Source organism: Mastigoproctus giganteus, chromosome 7 (genome assembly GCF_048544385.1).
Source record: "Mastigoproctus giganteus isolate SK-2022 chromosome 7, ASM4854438v1, whole genome shotgun sequence".
Lineage (NCBI taxonomy): Eukaryota > Metazoa > Arthropoda > Arachnida > Uropygi > Thelyphonidae > Mastigoproctus > Mastigoproctus giganteus.
Window position 1 is genome coordinate 230512277 of NC_143581.1, and position 18281 is coordinate 230530557.

An 18281-nucleotide genomic window follows, 5' to 3' on the forward strand; every position below is an offset into this window, starting at 1 on the left:
TGAGCTATAACTGAATTCTTGTCCAGATGATCCTGCAGTGCTTCTTTAACCAGTGCCTCCATTAATTTTCCTGGAACAGAAGTTAAACTAACAGGTCTATAATTACTTGTGTCAGCCTTTGATCCTCCTTTGTGAATTGGGGTTACATTTGCACATCTCCAGTCCATGGGTACCTCCCCTGAGTCCAAAGAAGCTCTCATAATTATGGCTAGGGGTATGCTTACTTCCTTTGCTGCCTCCTTTAATATAACTGGATAGATCCCATCCACCCCGGTTGCCTTTTTTATGTTTATCCTCAACAATTTCTCCTCCACTTTCCTCTCAGTTATTAGAAAATCATCTAGCTCACTGCCAACGTTTACTTCACCTATGACATTCCCCTTTCTGAATAATTCCTCATGTGTGAATGTAGATGCAAAATACTCGTTTAGATTGTTAGCCACCTGAGCTGGATCCTCAACTGTTGAACCATCAACATCCAGTGGACCAATCTGATTCATCCCTTTCCTTCTTGAGTTTAAATAGGTAAAGAACTCTTTTCTGTTTTTCTTTGCGTCCTTTGCCAAGGATTTCTCATAATCTGCCTTTGCCTGCCTAATCTCCTTTGTGACTTGGTTACAGACCAACTTATATCTATCATAGGCTTCCATGTCACCCATTAATTTGTATGTATCCCATGCATTTTTCTTCTCTGCCATATGTCTCATTAGTTCATCTGACAACCATTTAGGCCTGAACCTTGAACAATATTTCTTGGTTGGTATGTAAAGCCTGGTAGCTTCCAAGATTAGTTCCTTGAATGCTTCCCATTTTGAATTTGCTATTTTCCCATTTTGAAGTTGGTAACATCATCAGTTGGTCCCACTGTATAGAATTTAAATACTGTCTCAGACCATCATAGTCGCCTTTACGAAAGCAAAAACCCTCCCCTTTACCTCTGATGGTAGTTACCTCCTTGAGTAAATCCCACTTCAGCACACTGTGATCACTGCCACCCAGTGGTTCCTTTATCTGCAGATTCCTAATGCATGAAGAATCACTACTGATAATCAGATCAAGAGTATTACTCCCTCTAGTTGCCTCCCGAACATGCTGGTGTAGAAAACAATCATCCAATAAATCCACAAAAGCCCTGCTAGTGTGTGAGTGACCAACCCACAAATTCCAGTCAATATCTGGGAAATTAAAATCCCCCATTATAAGACTCTCTGATTTACTGGCCCATTCTATTTCCCTGTACAGTATCTTATTATACTCATCAGAGTCATTAGGCCTATAGCACACTCCTACTCTCAATTTTGATTTACCTATGCTTATGTCACACCAAACTGACTCGACACTGCCCTGTCCATCAATGTCGACTGGCTTCACTTGCTTGGATTTTACGTGTTTTTTAACTAATAGCATAACCCCTCCTCCCCTCCTGTCCTGTCTATCCTTTCTATACACATTGTACTCCCCAAATTCCAGTTCTGCATTCCTTATATCTGTGTGACACCACGTCTCTGATATCCCAACAATATCTGCCTTTGATGTTTTGAGCAATACCTCAAATTCATCAAATTTATTTACTAAACTCCTAGCATTGGTGTACACGCAAGTATACATGCACCTGTTTCTATTCTTAGCTACCCTAACACAACCCATGTGTTTACTTGTATCACAATGACTTACAGCAGTCTCTGAAATATCCTGCATCTTGTTTTTCAGGCTTCTGCTCATTCCAATAGAAGCATTGTTTTTACCCATGCTGAAAATGACTCAGTATGGAAATTTCACTTTAGGTTTCGAGTTCAACTGATTTATGTTAAATCACTGCTTTGGCATATGTTTTTGTTTGTTTGTTTTTTTTTTTTTAGGAGCATTAGCAACTAAGGCCATATTGCTCCGGGATATGCGGTGGTCATTCCCTGACCTTTCCGCATCCTCCGTATTTGGTGGTGACGGGCTCGAACCCCGGTCTAATCAAGAAGTGTGTGCTACGCACTGCTGCTGCTGCTGCTCCTTCCCACCTGGCTACGGAGGCACCAAAATTGGCATATGTTGACTTGTCTGTAGATTATAGGTGTATTATTCTCTTTGCATCTTGGTATGTCACATTATGTTCAGCTTTGTATTTCTGAATTAGCTTTTCTGGCATTTTTCGCATTTTTTTGGGTCAACTGCATGTTCTCCTTATAATCTATGCATTTCAAAGTGTAGTAATTGGCAATTAGTAGATTCGTGGTCTTTAGAAACATAAACAGATTATAAGGGGAATACCCAGTTGACAAAAAAACATGTGAAAAATGCAAGAAAAGCTAATACAGAAACATAGATGGATGTGTTTCGACATTACATTTACGAATGCTCAAACTTCTGGCATTTAAAGCAACACAATGAATTTTGTATGTACTTACTTGGACTGTTATTGGAGGTTTCAGTACATTACAATAATAATAAGGTTTCTTACTGGTACTATATTTCCATCTCTGCAGATATTCTCTTCTTCAAACACCTTTTTAAGAGGCACGACTCAGAGAAGACCCATTTGGAGAAGTTTAGGGTGTTAGAGCTACTGCTATTCCTCCAAAAAGATGGTATTGCACTGACTTTAAGGATCCTACAAGACCTTCTAAATTTTTTTTTAGATCATAAAGGAGACATTTATCGTAATGTTTGATCTCCTGTTGCATTTATGATGAGGTCTCGGCATTTTTTGGTGACTCACTCCGTACAAGTACTCACTCTATTCTTGTCAATAATATACAAGAATTTTGCAAACAGGGATAAGGAGGTAATTATCCCCTTGTATAAGGCAATGGTCAGGCCACACCTTGAGTACTATAGGTCTGGAAGCCTCAATTTAGGAAGGATGTAGAGTTGCCAGAATGAGTACAGAGAAGGGCAACAAGACTGGTGAAGGGAACAAAGGGGTGCTCGTATGAAGAAAGGCTTAAGTTCTGCAAATTACAGCTTCTGGAGACTAGGCACCTGTGATGCAATCTGACTGTGGTGTATGAGGCCTTGAATGGATCAGGCAGGCTCAATACTGATGGAATTCTTCCTCTTGCTCAGATTAAAAACCTGAGGGGACATAGATTCAAACTGAGGAAAGACAGTTGTAGAATAGATGTGTGGAAGTTTGCCTTTAGCAAGCGGGTAGTTGATTGCTGGAACAAACTTCCATCTGTTGTTGTTGTTGTAGAAGTCGACAGCTTAAATGAACTCAAGGCAGAATTAGACAAACATTTGGAACAAATGGATCAGTGAAATGGGAAGTTTTTTTTTTTTTAGCTGATGGTGTACAAGCTTGCTTTCTTGCATCCTGTGCCTCTAATAATGCTAATGCTAATCTTTTCAACCTTCAAACCACACATTACTAAAATAATATAATTTCATCATGTTATGTCTTCTATTTCAGAAGATATTAAAGTTAGAAAAAATGTTATTTTCAATTAATATTGAAAGATTTAGAAAAAAATGAAAAATAAAAAAATTTAAAGAATTAGAAAAATTAACCTTCACTTACTTTAAGTGCTTTGTTTGTTGATAAAGTGATGCTCTATGGTCTTCAACTTCTAAATCACATCCAAATTCTTCAGATGGACTGTCATAATTGCATCCTTCTCCTATCTCAGTTATTCTCCCAGTTTCTAAATCTAGATCTATTTATATAAAGAATTTTTTTAGTGATTAATAAAAGAGGAATTCATTAATGTGGGTATGAAATATTTAAGTTTTTAAAAATTTTCAGAAAAGACACTTAATATATTTAATGTATAATGGTTGTTCAAATAAAAATAATAAAAAAAATGTGTATTATTTTAATGTTAATGAAATAAAAATGTATTTTATTTTATAACACAAAGTAAAATGCATATTCTTTACTTTACTTTTGTTGCCGAAGATTATACAAAATTACTGTTAAGTGTTTAGACAGTCTCAGCACTACCCAACCAAATACATTCTCCCAAAAGAAATCAAACCACATTATTACTGTAATCTTCACAGTGCTTCCCCTAATGGAAACACACTTAGAGTTTTCCCCACCCAATGGGCAAAATATGGTCATTTATTTATATACTTTAACAGGGTTAAACCCAATTTGAAGGTGAAAATTATACAAAATTTTTACAAAAGGCTATATATTAAAGTAAAAAGATATAATTAATTCAAAAATATTGTAAAGTATAAAATTCATTGTAATTGCCCAACATATAAATTTTATCTGACCAATCTGATTGAAAACTATGACACAGTAATAAAGGAACTAATAAAAGCAAATAAAAATTTTTTTAACATCGTATATTTAGATTTCAGTAAAGCTCTTGACACTGTTGCTTGAAACTGGAGCAGTGTGGCATTAGGGGAAAGTTATTGCTATAGATAAAGGGATGGTTGAATGGCAGAAGATAGAGCGTGGTTATAAAATTGAGCACTGCTCATCATAGACTAATGTTATTAGAGTAGTCCTTCAGGTTTTAGTACTGGGCCTTACCATTTACAATATTTATTAAACTGTCTAAGTTTGCAGATGATACAAAGGTTGACAGGGGGATTAATAACAGAAATCAAGCTATACTGCAGCAAGACCTAGATAAATTAGGCAGATGGGCTGAGAAGTGGTAACTGAGGTTTAACAGTAGTAAATATAAGGTGATATATATGGACAGCAGTAAACCTAGAATAACATAATCTGATTGTACACACTCAAGGTGGAGTACAGATGAGACCTATAGGCAATTCAGTCCGACATGAAATTCTTTGAGCAATGCACACAGACTGCCAGAACAGCTCACGGGGTTCCATTAATGATACACAGAACTTTTCCAGTAGGGACAAAGAGGTGATTATCTCATGTGTAAGGCAATGGTTAGGATATATCTTCAGTACCACATGCAAGTCTGGAAGCCTTATTTAAGAAAGATCTTTTGGGATGGATACAGAGAAGAGCAACCAGATTAATCAAGAACACAAAGGTACTTTAGTTTTGTAAATTGCAGCATGGAGTTTTACTGAAGTGTTTAGGACTTTAAATCAACTGAGTAAACTTAACGATGATGGTATTCTAACTCATTCTCAGACAAGTGGATATAAACTCAACTTGAAATTGCTGGAGGATAGATGTGGGAAAATTTGCTTTCAGCCAGAAAGTGGCTGATTGTTGGGAAAAACTATCATCCAAAGTAACAGTTAAGTCATCAAACACAGACACTGTAGGATATTGGAGACATGTCATTATGATATGTGGGATGCAAAATTTAGATATGGTGAGTACAATGTGTACAAAAAAAGGAGGATGGGGAGAAGTTGTTTGGTTAAAAATAAATATGAAAGTTGACATGTATTGCTAGCGAAATATTCAGTTAGTTTGGCAAGAAATAGGCACCCGAAACACAAAAAACGAGAGTGGGAGGTATTACAGACCAAATGACCATGTTGAGTATAACAATCAACTATACAGACAAATGGAGTGAGATAAAAAATCAGAATGTCTTATAATGGGAGATTTTAACTTTCCAGATTTATTGTGGGTTGGTGCTTGCACAGTAGCAAGGCTTCTGTGGATTTATTTGATGATTGCTTTCTACACTAGCAAGTCAGTGACAACCTTGATCTGAGTATCAGCAGTGACCGTTCAAAGCATTGAGAAATATTTTACACATTTAAGAAAATCCCACTGAATACACTGTGACCACATTATAATTTAAATTCTATATGGTGGGACCAACTGATGATGTTGCCAACAGCAAATTTAAAATGGAAAGCATTCAAAGAAATAATCTTGGAAACTACTAGGCTTTTCACACCAACTAAGAAATATTGTTCAAGATTTAGGCCTAAATGGATGTCAGATGAGCTATTAGACATGTGGCAGAGAAGAAAAATGCACAGGATACATATAAATTAACAGGTGACACAGAAGCCTATGATAGATATAAGCTGGTCTGTAACCAAGTCACAAAGGAGCTTAGGCAGGCAAAGGCAGATTACGAGAAATCTTTGGCAAAGGATGCAAAGAAAACCAGCAAAGAGTTCTTTACATATGTAAACTCTAGAAGGAAGGGGATTCAGATAGGTCCAATTGATATCGATGGTTCAACTGTTGATGATCCTGCTCAGGTAGCTAACAAACTAAATGAATATTTTGCATCTACATTCACATATGAGGAGTTATTCAGGGAGGTGAATGCCAGAGGTGTATTAAACTCTGGCAGTAAGCTAGATAATCTTGTAATAACTGAGTGAAGTGGAGGAGAAATTGTTGAAGATAAACATAAGAAAGGCACATTGGGTGTATGTAATCTATCCAGTTATATTAAAGGAGGCAGCAAAGGAAGAAAGCAAACCCCTAGCCATAATTATGAGAGCTTCCTTGGACTCTGGAGAGATATCCATGGACTGGAAATGTGCAAATGTGACCCCAATCCACAAAGGAAGACACAGGTAATTACAGATCTGTTAGTTTAACTTCTGTTCCAGCGAAATTAATGGAGGCACTGGTTAAAGAATCACTGCAGGATCATCTAGACAAGACTTCAGTTACAGCTTGGACACAACATGGGTTTGTTAAGGGGAAGTCTTGTCTGACCAATTTGATTGGATACTATGATGTAGTCACAAAGGAACTGGATGCAAAGAATAATTTTGATATCAAATATTTGGATCTTAGAAAGGTTTCTGATACTGTTGCACATGGAAGACTGCTGGACAAATTGGAGCAGTGTGGCATTGGAGACAAATTGCTGCTACAGATAGGAGGATGGTCGAGTGGGAGAAGGCAGAGTGGTAATCAATGGACACTACTCTTCGTGGACTAATGTTATTAGTGTAGTCCCCAGGGTTCAGTATTGGGTCCAATTTTGTTTTATCTATTCATTAATGATGGTATATCAGGCTTAATGTCCAAGTTTGCAGACGATATGAAGGTTGGCAGGGTTGTTAATGACACTAATGACAGCAGTGCTGCAACAGGATCTAGAAAAGTTGAGTAGATGGGCTGAGAGGTGGCAACTGAAGTTTAACATTGACAAATGTAAGTACTGCATATGGGAAGCAGTAACTCCAGAGAAACGTATCAACTGTGTGGTACTACACTGACAGTGGTAGAGAGTGAAAAGGACCTAGGGGTAATTGTGCAGGCAGAAATTCAGTTTTCTGAGCAGTTCAGACTATCTGCAAGATGGTCTTTACTGATTCTTCCTTTCGGTTTGAGCGGAAACTAGATGGCCAAGACTGGAGTTCCTGTTTAATCCGAAGCAGTTTGTTGCCTTCTTGGTTTTGCCAGATGATTTGCCAATGATTCATTAAAAGAAGCATCAACTGGTTCCACTGTAGACTTGGCTGCATGGACTGCACTCTTGTTACCAGGTATGCCTAGTGACCCAACAAAATTTTACTACTTTTGTCTTCTTAACTAGATGAGTCAGCAAGTTTTGAATGTTGGTTGCTGTAAAGTGAGAAGGGCACTGAGAGAGTCGATAAACCTGTGTGGTACTACACTTAGGGTAGTAGAAAATGAAAAAGACCTGGGAGTAATTGTTCTGTCAGATATGAAATTTTCTGAGAAGTGCAGACAGACTGCCAGAGCAAGTCATGGGGTAATGTCAATAATATACAGAAATTTTGCTAGTAGGGATAAGGAGGTGATTATCCCCTTGTATAAGGCAATGATCAAGGCCACACCTTGAGTACTGCATACAGGTCTGGAGGCCTCATTTCAGGAAGGATGTTGAGTTGCTAGAATGAGTGCAGAAAAGGGCAATAAGACTGGTGAGGGGGAAAAAAGGGGTGCTCTTACCAAGAAGGGCTTAAGTCCTGCAAATTGCAGCGCCTGTAGACTAGGCACTGCAAGATGATCTGATTGAGGTGTATAAGGCTTGAATGGATTGGGCAGTCTCAATGCTGATGGGAATCTTCCTCTTGCTTAGATTACAAACATGAGAGGGCATAAACTGAAATTGAGGAAAGACAGTTGTCAAAGAGATGTGTGGAAATTTGCTTTTAGCCAGTGGGTAGTTAATTGCTAGAATAAACTTCCAACTGTCATTGTGGAAGTTGATAGCTTAAATAAATTCAAGGAAGAAATGTATAAATGTTTGGAGCGAATGAATGGGTGAAATGGGAAGGGCTTTTTTGTTTTTTCTTGCTGATGCTGTGTAAGCTTGCTTTCTTACATCACATGCCTCTACTAATGCTAAAAGTCATTGCAGAACTTCAGCTTAGCTAGCTTTTTTTTTTTTTTTTTGTTTAATTTTTGTTGGATTGATTTCATAATTGTATGACTTGCATAACTGCCTATTTCAGTTATTAATCATTCAGTTATGTCCATCACTATTTTCAAGAAACCCAATGCCTTTTTCAGGTGTGGTCAGCATAGTTGAACACCACTCTAAGTGCAGTCGTAAAATTGCTTTATACAGTGGGATCAATACCAAATTGTTTGATATACTTATGTAATTCCTATATAGTGTAGTATCATTACAAATTGTAAAGTTGCAATCTGTTGATGAGGTGGGTTTTCTGTGTGTCCACTCCACTTTGCTTTGTTATCTGTGGCATTCTATTTTAGCCAGATATAGCTAGCTTTTGTATGAAAGGAACTATAAATTAACATCTATTGCAGTTTTTTAAAAGCATTAGGACCAACACTGAAACAATGGTCATGTGCTCACATTACATATCCCAATTCAATCATTTCACTGCTTACTTAGTCCAAGTGAATAGTTGGTTTAAGAAAGCAAACACTTGAATAAGTGTTTGCTTTCTTAGTTAGGCATTCAGCATAAATCTAATGTACATTTACTGGTATACCAATACATCCCACAAAGTAAATATCTTTAGAGTTCTCACAGGAAAAATAACGGCTAGAACATTCTGCAAGAGAACCAAATCTCTATCTATTGTTTGCTAGTGCCATCTTGAATTGTTCTTCTGCCTTTTCAGTTCCTCAATTGTTAAGTCATAGAATGTTCCAATTTCCAATTTAGTTCTGGTAACCTTATTCTGACTTTTCTAAAACAAAAATGTCACAAATATGCTGCTTTTATTTGTAACTGATCAACATTCTAGCTCTCCACCTATTAAAAGGAGTGTGAAATAAACTAAAATTCATTTAAATGACAGAGAAAAAATTATATATTATTATTAAAATAATAACATGAATTATTCTTAAGCACTGCTGTAGTTTGTAAAATTTTATAAACAAAAAAATTATTAAATTTTAATTACCTTCCATAAGTAATTCTGATGCTCTGAGTCTTGATTTCAATTTTACAAAGAACTGGTGGTGTGACATAGCTATGTTGAATAGGTATCTTCCTCTAGAAGAAAAGTTACTTTTGCATGAGGTACCAAATGAGGCATATTTAAATAATAAATTAAAATTTACACCAGAAATAAATTCAAATCCAGTAAATTTCTCTTAAATTAAACTTAAGAGCTTACATTTTTATGCAGTATTAAAACATTACAGGCAACAAAAGCTAAATTTTCAAATGTCAAATGATCTCATTCAGCAGGAACTGGTGATGCATTTAGGAACTGGTGATGGATGTTTGGAGGAGATCAAACTAGAAGGCAGAATGATGAGGCTATCATCAGCAAATTTCCAGAATTGCCAGTCAGCTGTAAGTTATTAATGCACAGAAGGAAAAGGGTAAGAGAAAGGAGAGAGAGAGAGCCTGGAGAGTCCAAGATTTATTATTATTATTAGTAGTAGTGGCAAATGATGGAAGGAAGAACACTTATCCAGCAGCAAAAAAAAACTTATCTAATCTGTCTATCACCCTGTAATAATGTAATTCTTTCTTAAATTTACTCAAACTACCTGCTTCCATAACACCCGATGGCAGTTTGTTCCAAAAATCAATTACTCTGGTGGAAAGCAATTTGCACATATTCATCATGCAGTCAACCCCTTTCAAATTTAAGTCCCATTAGTGTTGTGTTGTCTGAGAAAGGATAGGAATGAATCATCATTAAGTTTACTCAATCCATTTAAAGCCTTAAACATTTCAACCAGGTCTTATCACATGCAATTTTCAGAACCAAAGTTTCGTGTTGACTAATCAGGTTGCTCTTCTCTATTCCAAGAAATATGGGCTTGGCACATGCAGGGTCCTGAGCTGGACATCATTCTTTTTCTTGGCAATTCCCTTCCCTCTCTCTCTCAGGGCTATTCTGAATTTTTTTTTTTTGCCTGGTGCAGCATAAGCCTCAGGCTTCCTTGCACCATAAGCCTAATAATAATAATAATAATAAAACTGACATTTTTCTTAAAATGAAGTTTCTAGGCCTGTATACAGTACTCAAGATGCAGCCTAACAATTGCCTTATATAATAGACTATAAAGCGTTTAGGGCTGAAGCCTCAAGCTATGGAAAAGTCTAGACTATGTACGCTATTGATGCTTATATAATAGTTGAAAAGTCAGAAACAGAAGCCACCTGCACACCCATGGTGAGCAGTTTGAGAGAAAACTGGCTATGAAACTTCAAAAAAACAGAAGGAAGGGAATAAGATGGAAGCTTATGAAGAAGACTTTTATACCAAACACAATCAAGAGTTTTAGAAACATTGAAAGCTTTCTTAGCTTGAGTTTCTCCAAACTTTTCCAATAAATTTGTTCCATGTGAGTAATTTCAAAAATCACACGCATGGAATCCATTATGGAAACTATTAATTAGATGGAACATTTTGAGATAGTGTAGGAGTTGATGGATTTCTCCATTACAGTAGAGTCCCGATTAACTGAGATACGTTAAAACGAATTTCCATATTATCTGGGGTGAATTGTGGAAAAGTTGTATATACTTTGTCATCAACGACAACAATACGTAATTCAGTAGAGCAAGAACTCACACCAGTTGACTGTTGAGCCGTGCTGATCTTTTACATTTTTTTTGATTTTGTGACTTTTTACTCTCTAATTTTAAAGATTTAATTATAAAATATTATAAAATATTTATAAAATAATTATAATTATAAATTATTAAATATTTAAAGATTTAATAAAAAATAAATAAAAAAGATTTAAAAATTTTACTCTAATTTTCTAATTATTTTATTTGTCATGATTCATCTATGTTATTAAGGTTAGTGTAAGCACTATGAGTGAAAAATGGAAGCGTGTTGTGTCTTTAGATACGAAGTTGAAGGCAATCAATGCTTGGCTCAAAGAGAAATAATAAAAAAATTGGCTAGTGACTGGAGGAGAAAGAGTGGAAATTGAAAAATGGTGTTCACAAAAAGCATCTGTATGTGTTAGTGAAAAATTGAATAGAAAAACAATGAAGAAGGAAGACTTTGAACAAATTTCTGAAGCTTTTTTTTTTTTTTTTTGTGGTTCACACGCATGAGAAAGGAAGCCTGATTTCTAGACCAATTTTACAGGCTATTTATGTTATTTAGAATTTCATAAGCATTTTAATGAAGGAGAAGAACAATTTACCAGAAGTATTAGTTGGATCGTTGGGAAAAAAGGTTTGGAGTTAGAAATCTGAACATTGCTGGGAAAAATTATCAGCTGGTATTATTATTATTATTAACAACAGCTACAAAATAACAGTCAAATATGCCTGAGTGTACAGCTACAAAGCATTATTACACAGCTTCAAAGCAGAAGCTTGGAGTATACATTTCCAAAGTAAAGCAAACCTAAAGAGGTTGTAGCTGTTATTATTATTAATAGTGGCAAATGATACAAGAAAGTAAGCTTTATACAGCATCAGAAAAAAAAAAAAAAAAAAAGAAAAGCCACTTCCAATTTCACCTGTGTTTTTTTCCTATAACAGTTCATAAAGTTCTTCCTTGAATAAATTCATCAAGTTCTTCCTTGAATTTATTCAAGGAAGAACTTGATGAATTTATTCAAGAAAGAGCCTCTAAAACACCAGAGAAAAGTTTGTTCCAACAATGAAAAAAACCACCATTTGACTTATACATCTTACCTGCAAATCATTCTTTCTCAATTTGAAATTATACCTCCTCATAAGTAGACTGAGAAATAGGAAGGATTTTATCAGCACTGAGTTTACTCAATCCATCCAAGGCATTAAAACACCTCAATGTGATCTCCTCGCATGTGCTCTGTCTTCAGAAGTTGCAATTTATAAAACTGCAGCTATTCCTGGAAGGGAATCCCATTGTTCCCCTCACCAGTCTCACTGTCCTTCTGAATACCCATTTCAGCAGCTCTACATCCTTCCAAAATTGACACCTACAGACCTGTATGTAGTACTCAAGACATTGCATAACCACCTAATACAATGGGATAATTACCTCCTTATCCCTTCTGGCAAAATTCCTGTCATCATTGACAAAATTAAGGCTTAATGTATAAGTTTGGAGATGATACAAAAGTTGGCAGGACAGTAATGGGATATTACTGTAATTAACCATCAACCAGTACAGCAACAAGATCTAGAAAAATCAGGAAGACAGGCTGAGAAATGGCAATTGAAGTTTAACATTGGAAAATGGATAAGTGCTGCATATAGGTAGCAGTAATCTCAGAGTAATGTATTAATTGTGAGGAAGTACACTCAGAGTAGCTGAAAATGAAAAAGACCTGCTGGTTAATGAGCAGTCAGATAGTTCTCTGAGCTGTACAGACAAGCTGGACAGCTAATGGGATTTTGTCAATGATATACTGGTATTTGGTTAGCAGGGAAAAGGAGATGATTATCCCATTCTACCATCATCAGCCATTTTCAATCCACTGCAGGATGAAGGCCTCTTCAGCAACTTTCCAGTTCCTTCTGTTTTGTGCAATGGCCATCCATTTACTAACCATGAACTCGTGAATTTCATCTGTCCATCTTCGTTGTTGTCTTCCAGGTTTTATTTTAGCTCCTCTTGGGTATTATTCTGTTATTTTCTTAGTCCATCTGTCATCATGTCTTCGAGCTAAGTCTCCTGGCCAAGTCCATTTCTGTTCTTTAGGTTTGATAAGAATGTCCTTTATTTGTGTTTGCTGCCTAATCCATGTGTTTCTCTTCTTATCTAACAATCTGATTCCTAATATAATTCGTTCCATTCTTCACTGCATAGTTGTCAGCTTCTCTTCCATTCTTTTGGGGAGGATTTTATCTGCATGCTCAAGTTTCACTTCCATAAGTCTGGTGGGGACTATACATTGGTACATTATTTTACATTTCAGACAAATTGCGATATTAGCATTAGCATTGGCATATGATGCAAGAAAACAAGCTTATTCAGCATCAGCCAAAAAAAAACAAAAAAAAACACACCACTCCCATTTCACCCCTCCGTTCGTTCGAAATACCTGTCCAGTTGAGCCTTAGATTTGTTTAGGCTATCAACTTCAACAACAAATGATGGAAGTCGGTTCCACCAACCAACCACCCGCTGGCCAAAGACAAATTTCCGCACATCTATCCGACATCCGTCCTTACTCAATTTGAATTTATGCCCTCTGAGGTGATTATTCTGAGCAAGAGGAAGAATCCCATTGGCATTGAGCATGCTCAAACCATTCAAAGCCTTATACACCTCTATCAGATCACCTCGCCGGTGCCTAGTCTCCAGACTCTGTAATTTGCAAAACTTAAGCCTTTCTTTGTAAGAACAACCCTTTGTTCCATTCACTAATCTTGTTGCCCTTCTCTGTACCCGTTCCAGCAGCTCTACATCCTTCTTGAAATGAGGCTTCCAGACCTGTATACAGTACTCAAGATGTGGCCTAACCATTGCCTTATACAAGGGAATAATCACATCCCTGTCCCTGCTAGGAAAAATTCCTGTATATCTTTGACAAGACACCATGAGCTACTCTTGCAGCTCGTCTGCACTGCTCAGAGAACTTCATATCTGCCTGCACAATTACCCTCAGGTCCTTTTCATTCTCCACCACTGTCAGTGTAGTACCGCAGAGTTGATACGTTGCTCTGGGGTTACTGTTTCCCATATGTAGTACTTTACATTTGTCAATGTTAAACTTCATTTGCCACCTCTCAGCCCATCTGTTCAACCTTTCCAGATCCTGTTGCAGCAGCATAGCGTCAGTAGTGTTCTTAACAACCCTGCCAACCTTTGTATCATCTGCAAACTTGGACATTAAACTTGATATACCATCAATATCATTCATAAACACCGAAAACAACGGACCCAACACTGAACCCTGAGGAACTCCACTAATAACATTAGTCCACGTTGAGCAGTGTCCATTGATTACCACTCTCTGTCTTCTGCCACTCAACCATCCCCTTATCCATAGCAGCAATTTGGATAAGCCACACTGCTCCAATTTGTGCAGCAGTCTTCCATGTGCAACAGTATCAAAAGCCTTTCTAAGATCCAAATATATAATATCAAAGTTATTCCCTGCATCCAGTTCTTTTGTGACTACATCATAGTATCCAATCAAATTGGTCAGGCAAGACCTGCCCTTAACAAAACCATGCTGCGTCTGAGCTATAACTGAATTCTTGTCTAGATGATCTTGCAGTGCTTCTTTAACCAGTGCCTCCATTAATTTTCCTGGAACAGAAGTTAAATTAACAGGTCTATAATTACTTGTGTCAGCCTTTGATCCTCCTTTGTGAATTGGGGTTACATTTGCACATCTCCAGTCTATGGGTACCTCCCCTGAGTCCAAAGAAGCTCTCATAATTATGGCTAGGGGTATGCTTACTTCCTTTGCTGCCTCCTTTAATATAACTGGATAGATCCCATCCACCCCAGGTGCCTTTTTTATGTTTATCCTCAACAATCTCTCCTCCACTTTCCTCTCAGTTATTACAAAATCATCTAGCTCACTGCCAATGTCTACTTTACCTACGTCATTCTCCTTCCTGAATAACTCCTCATGCGTGAATGTAGATGCAAAATACTCGTTTAGATTGTTAGCCACCTGAGCAGGATCCTCATCTGTTGAACCATCAATATCCAGTGGACCAATCTGATTCATCCCTTTCCTTCTTGAGTTTAAATAGGTAAAGAACTCTTTTCTGTTTTTCTTTGCATCCTTTGCCAAAGATTTTTCGTAGCTGCCTTTGCCTGCCTAATCTCCTTTGTGACTTGGTTACAGACCAACTTATATCTATCATAGGCTTCCATGTCGCCCATTAATTTGTATGTATTCCATGCATTTTTCTTCCCTGCCACATGTCTCATTAGTTCATCTGACAACCATTTAGGCCTAAAACTTGAACAATATTTCTTAGTTGGTATGTAAAGCCTGGTAGCTTCCAAGATTAGTTCCTTGAATGCTTCCCATTTTGAGTTTGTTGTTGGTAACATCATCAGTTGGTCCCACTGTATAGAATTTAAATACTGTCTCAGACCATCATAGTCGCCTTTACGAAAACAAAAACCCTTCCCTTTACCTCTGATGGTAGTTACCTCCTTGAGTAAATCCCACTTCAACACACTGTGATCAGTGCCACCTAGTGGTTCATTTATCTGCAGATTCTTAATGCATGAAGAATCACTACTGATAATCAGATCAAGAGTATTGCTCCCTCTTGTTGCCTCACGAACATGCTGATGTAGAAAACAATCATCCAATAAATCCACAAAAGCCTGGCTAGTGTGTGAGTGACCAACCCACAAATTCCAGTCAATATCTGGGAAATTAAAATCCCCCATTATAAGACTGATTTACTGGCCCACTCCATTTCCCCGTACAATATCTTATTATACTCATCAGAGTCATTAGGCCTATAGCACACTCCTACTCTCAATTTTGATTTCCCTATGCTTATGTCACACCAAACTGACTCGACACTGCCCTGTCCATCGATGTCGACTGGCTTCACTTCCTTGGATTTTATGTGTTTCTTAACTAATAGCATAACCCCTCCTCCCCTCCTGTCCTGTCTATCCTTTCTATACACATTGTATTCTCCAAATTCCAGTTCCGCATTCCTTATATCTGTGTGACACCACGTCTCTGATATCCCAACAATATCTGCCTTTGATGTTTTGAGCAAAACCTCAAATTCATCAAATTTATTTACCAAACTCCTAGCATTGGTGTACACGCAAGTATGCATGCACCTGTTTCTATTCTTAGCTACCCTAACACAACCCATGTGTTTACTTGTACCGCAATGACTCCCAGCAGTCTCTGAAATATCCTGTATCTTGTTTTTCAGGCTTCTGCTCATTTCAATAGAAGCAGTGCAAGAATCACTTCCACCTCTGCCAGTGGCTACTGTTAATCTATTAGTCCTTGTATCCCCCCCAACTAGCAGTTTTCAGACCCACCTAACACTGCCTCGACAGCATCAGCAAAAATTCTTGCACCCTTTCTATTTAAGTGTATCCCATCCCTGTAGAAGCAGTCTCTCCTGTTAACAAGTACAGACCAGGCTGAAAAAAATTCTACCCCTTGAGCCTTGCACAATCCCTCCAGGGCCGAATTGATCGACAAGGCCCTCATCATATACTCCCTCCTATCGTGTCTGGGCAGTATTGCAGACACTTTCAAATTCAACCCTAATTCACGGCTTTTTTTCGACAGTGACCTGTACTTGCTAAGTAATTCCGCCGGTCTCCTACTCTTAATATCATTAGTGCCAACGTGTACAACTATATCACCTTTTGTGCCCTTAAAAGATGATATCCACTCTACAACGTCATCAACCTTTGCCCCTGGCAGACATACCCTGGTCCTATTCCACCTATTGCTCCTCAGTATGTGACTATATTGCTTGAATGCTATCCATCCGAAATTTATTCTTCTCTTGACTTCCAGCCATTTATCATTATTACAGCTAATGACATTGTTCCAGATAAGTATATGAATCCACCTTTTCAATTATTGCTCCTTCAATGATTATATCCCTTTCTGTGGCATACTTTTTAGCATTAGTTGAAGCATACGATAACTGTCTTTACTCTATTTGAATCTTTGCACCCCAGGTTCTTAATCTGGGCAAGCGGAAGTATCTCATCAGCATGAGCCTGCTCAAACCATTCAAGACCTTATACACCTCAATCAGATAGCCTTGCAGGTGCCCAGTCTCCAGACACTGTAATTTTCAAAACTTAAGCATTTCTTCATAAAAGCAACCCTTTGTTCCATTCACTATTCTTGTTACCCTTCTCTGTACTTGTTCAAGCAACTCTACATCCTTCCTAAAATGAGGCCTTCGGGCCTATACACAGTACTCAACGTGTGGCCTGACCACTGCCTTATACAAAGGGATAATCACCTCCTTGTCTCTGCAAGCAAAATTCCTATATATCAATGACAAAACTACATGACCTGCTTTGGCAGCCTGTCTGCACTGCTCAGTGAACTTCATATTTGACTGCACAATTACCCCCAGGTCTTTTTCATTCTCCACCTCCCTGAGTATAGTACCATACAGTTGATATGTTTCTGTAGTGTTACTGCTACACATATACAGTACTTTGCATTTGTCAATGTTAAACTTCAGTTGCCACTGCTCAGCCCATCAGCCTAACTTTTCTAGATCCTGTTGCAGTAGCATACTGTCCTTTACTGTCATCAACAACCCTGGCAACCTTTGTATCATCTGAAAATCTTGGACAGTAAGCCTGATATACCTTCTTCGATATCATTGATAAATACACAAAGCAACAATGGGCACAGCACCGAACCCTGTGGAACTCCACTAATAACGGTTGCCCACGAAGAGTAGTGTCCATTGATTACCACTCTCTGTTGTCTCCCACTCAACCACCCCTTTATCCATTGTAGCAACTTACCCTTAATGCCATATCTCTCCAATTTGTACAGCAGTCTTCCATGTGCATCAGTATTAAAACCTTTCCTGAAATCCAAGTACCTCGCCCTGCTCAATCAGCTTCAACTTCTCGAATATCCACTACCTATTCCTTAAATGCTGATCTTCAGGTAATTCTCCAGTGGGGCAAAGACAACTTAGTTGATTTCAATCTTTCTTTCAGTCCTGTCTTATATCTTGCAAAAAGAATTTTTCTGCTCCTATGCTTATCTTTGGTGACACTCCGATTTCTAGGCAAGATGATATATCCCTTTTCGAGATTACCCTGACTTCTATTCTCTCCTGGCACAAGCAGATTACAAATATTGCTTCCTCAGCATCTAAAAAACTTGGTTTTCCCTTTCGCTCTTGGTGTTTTCTTCCAAACAGCTGTTCACTGTACAAATTGCAAATCTGCAATTTGTACAGAGTGACAAATTGCAAATATACCTTCTTTGATACCATGGAATATTGTTCCCATATCTGGGGTGGTGCCATCAAAACCTCTCTAGATTCCATTCAGAAGAGGACAGTTAGATTAATTAATGACTCATCTCTAACAGTGTCTCTCCACTCTGT

General features: G+C 37.7%; 1 protein-coding gene across 3 annotated transcripts in view; it reads right to left on the reverse strand.

The window, feature by feature from the left end:
• The window catches only part of LOC150083765 (tyrosine-protein phosphatase non-receptor type 13-like), a 478105-nt gene that overhangs the window by 275922 nt on the left and 183902 nt on the right, over positions 1 to 18281 (reverse strand). For all 3 annotated transcript variants that reach the window (XM_090378206.1, XM_090378207.1, XM_090378208.1), the window contains 2 exons: positions 9214 to 9305; positions 3512 to 3647 (listed from right to left, as the gene is read on the reverse strand). In XM_090378206.1, coding sequence (XP_090234332.1) covers positions 3512 to 3647; positions 9214 to 9305 — 228 coding nt within the window. The remainder of the gene's footprint in view (positions 1 to 3511; positions 3648 to 9213; positions 9306 to 18281) is intronic.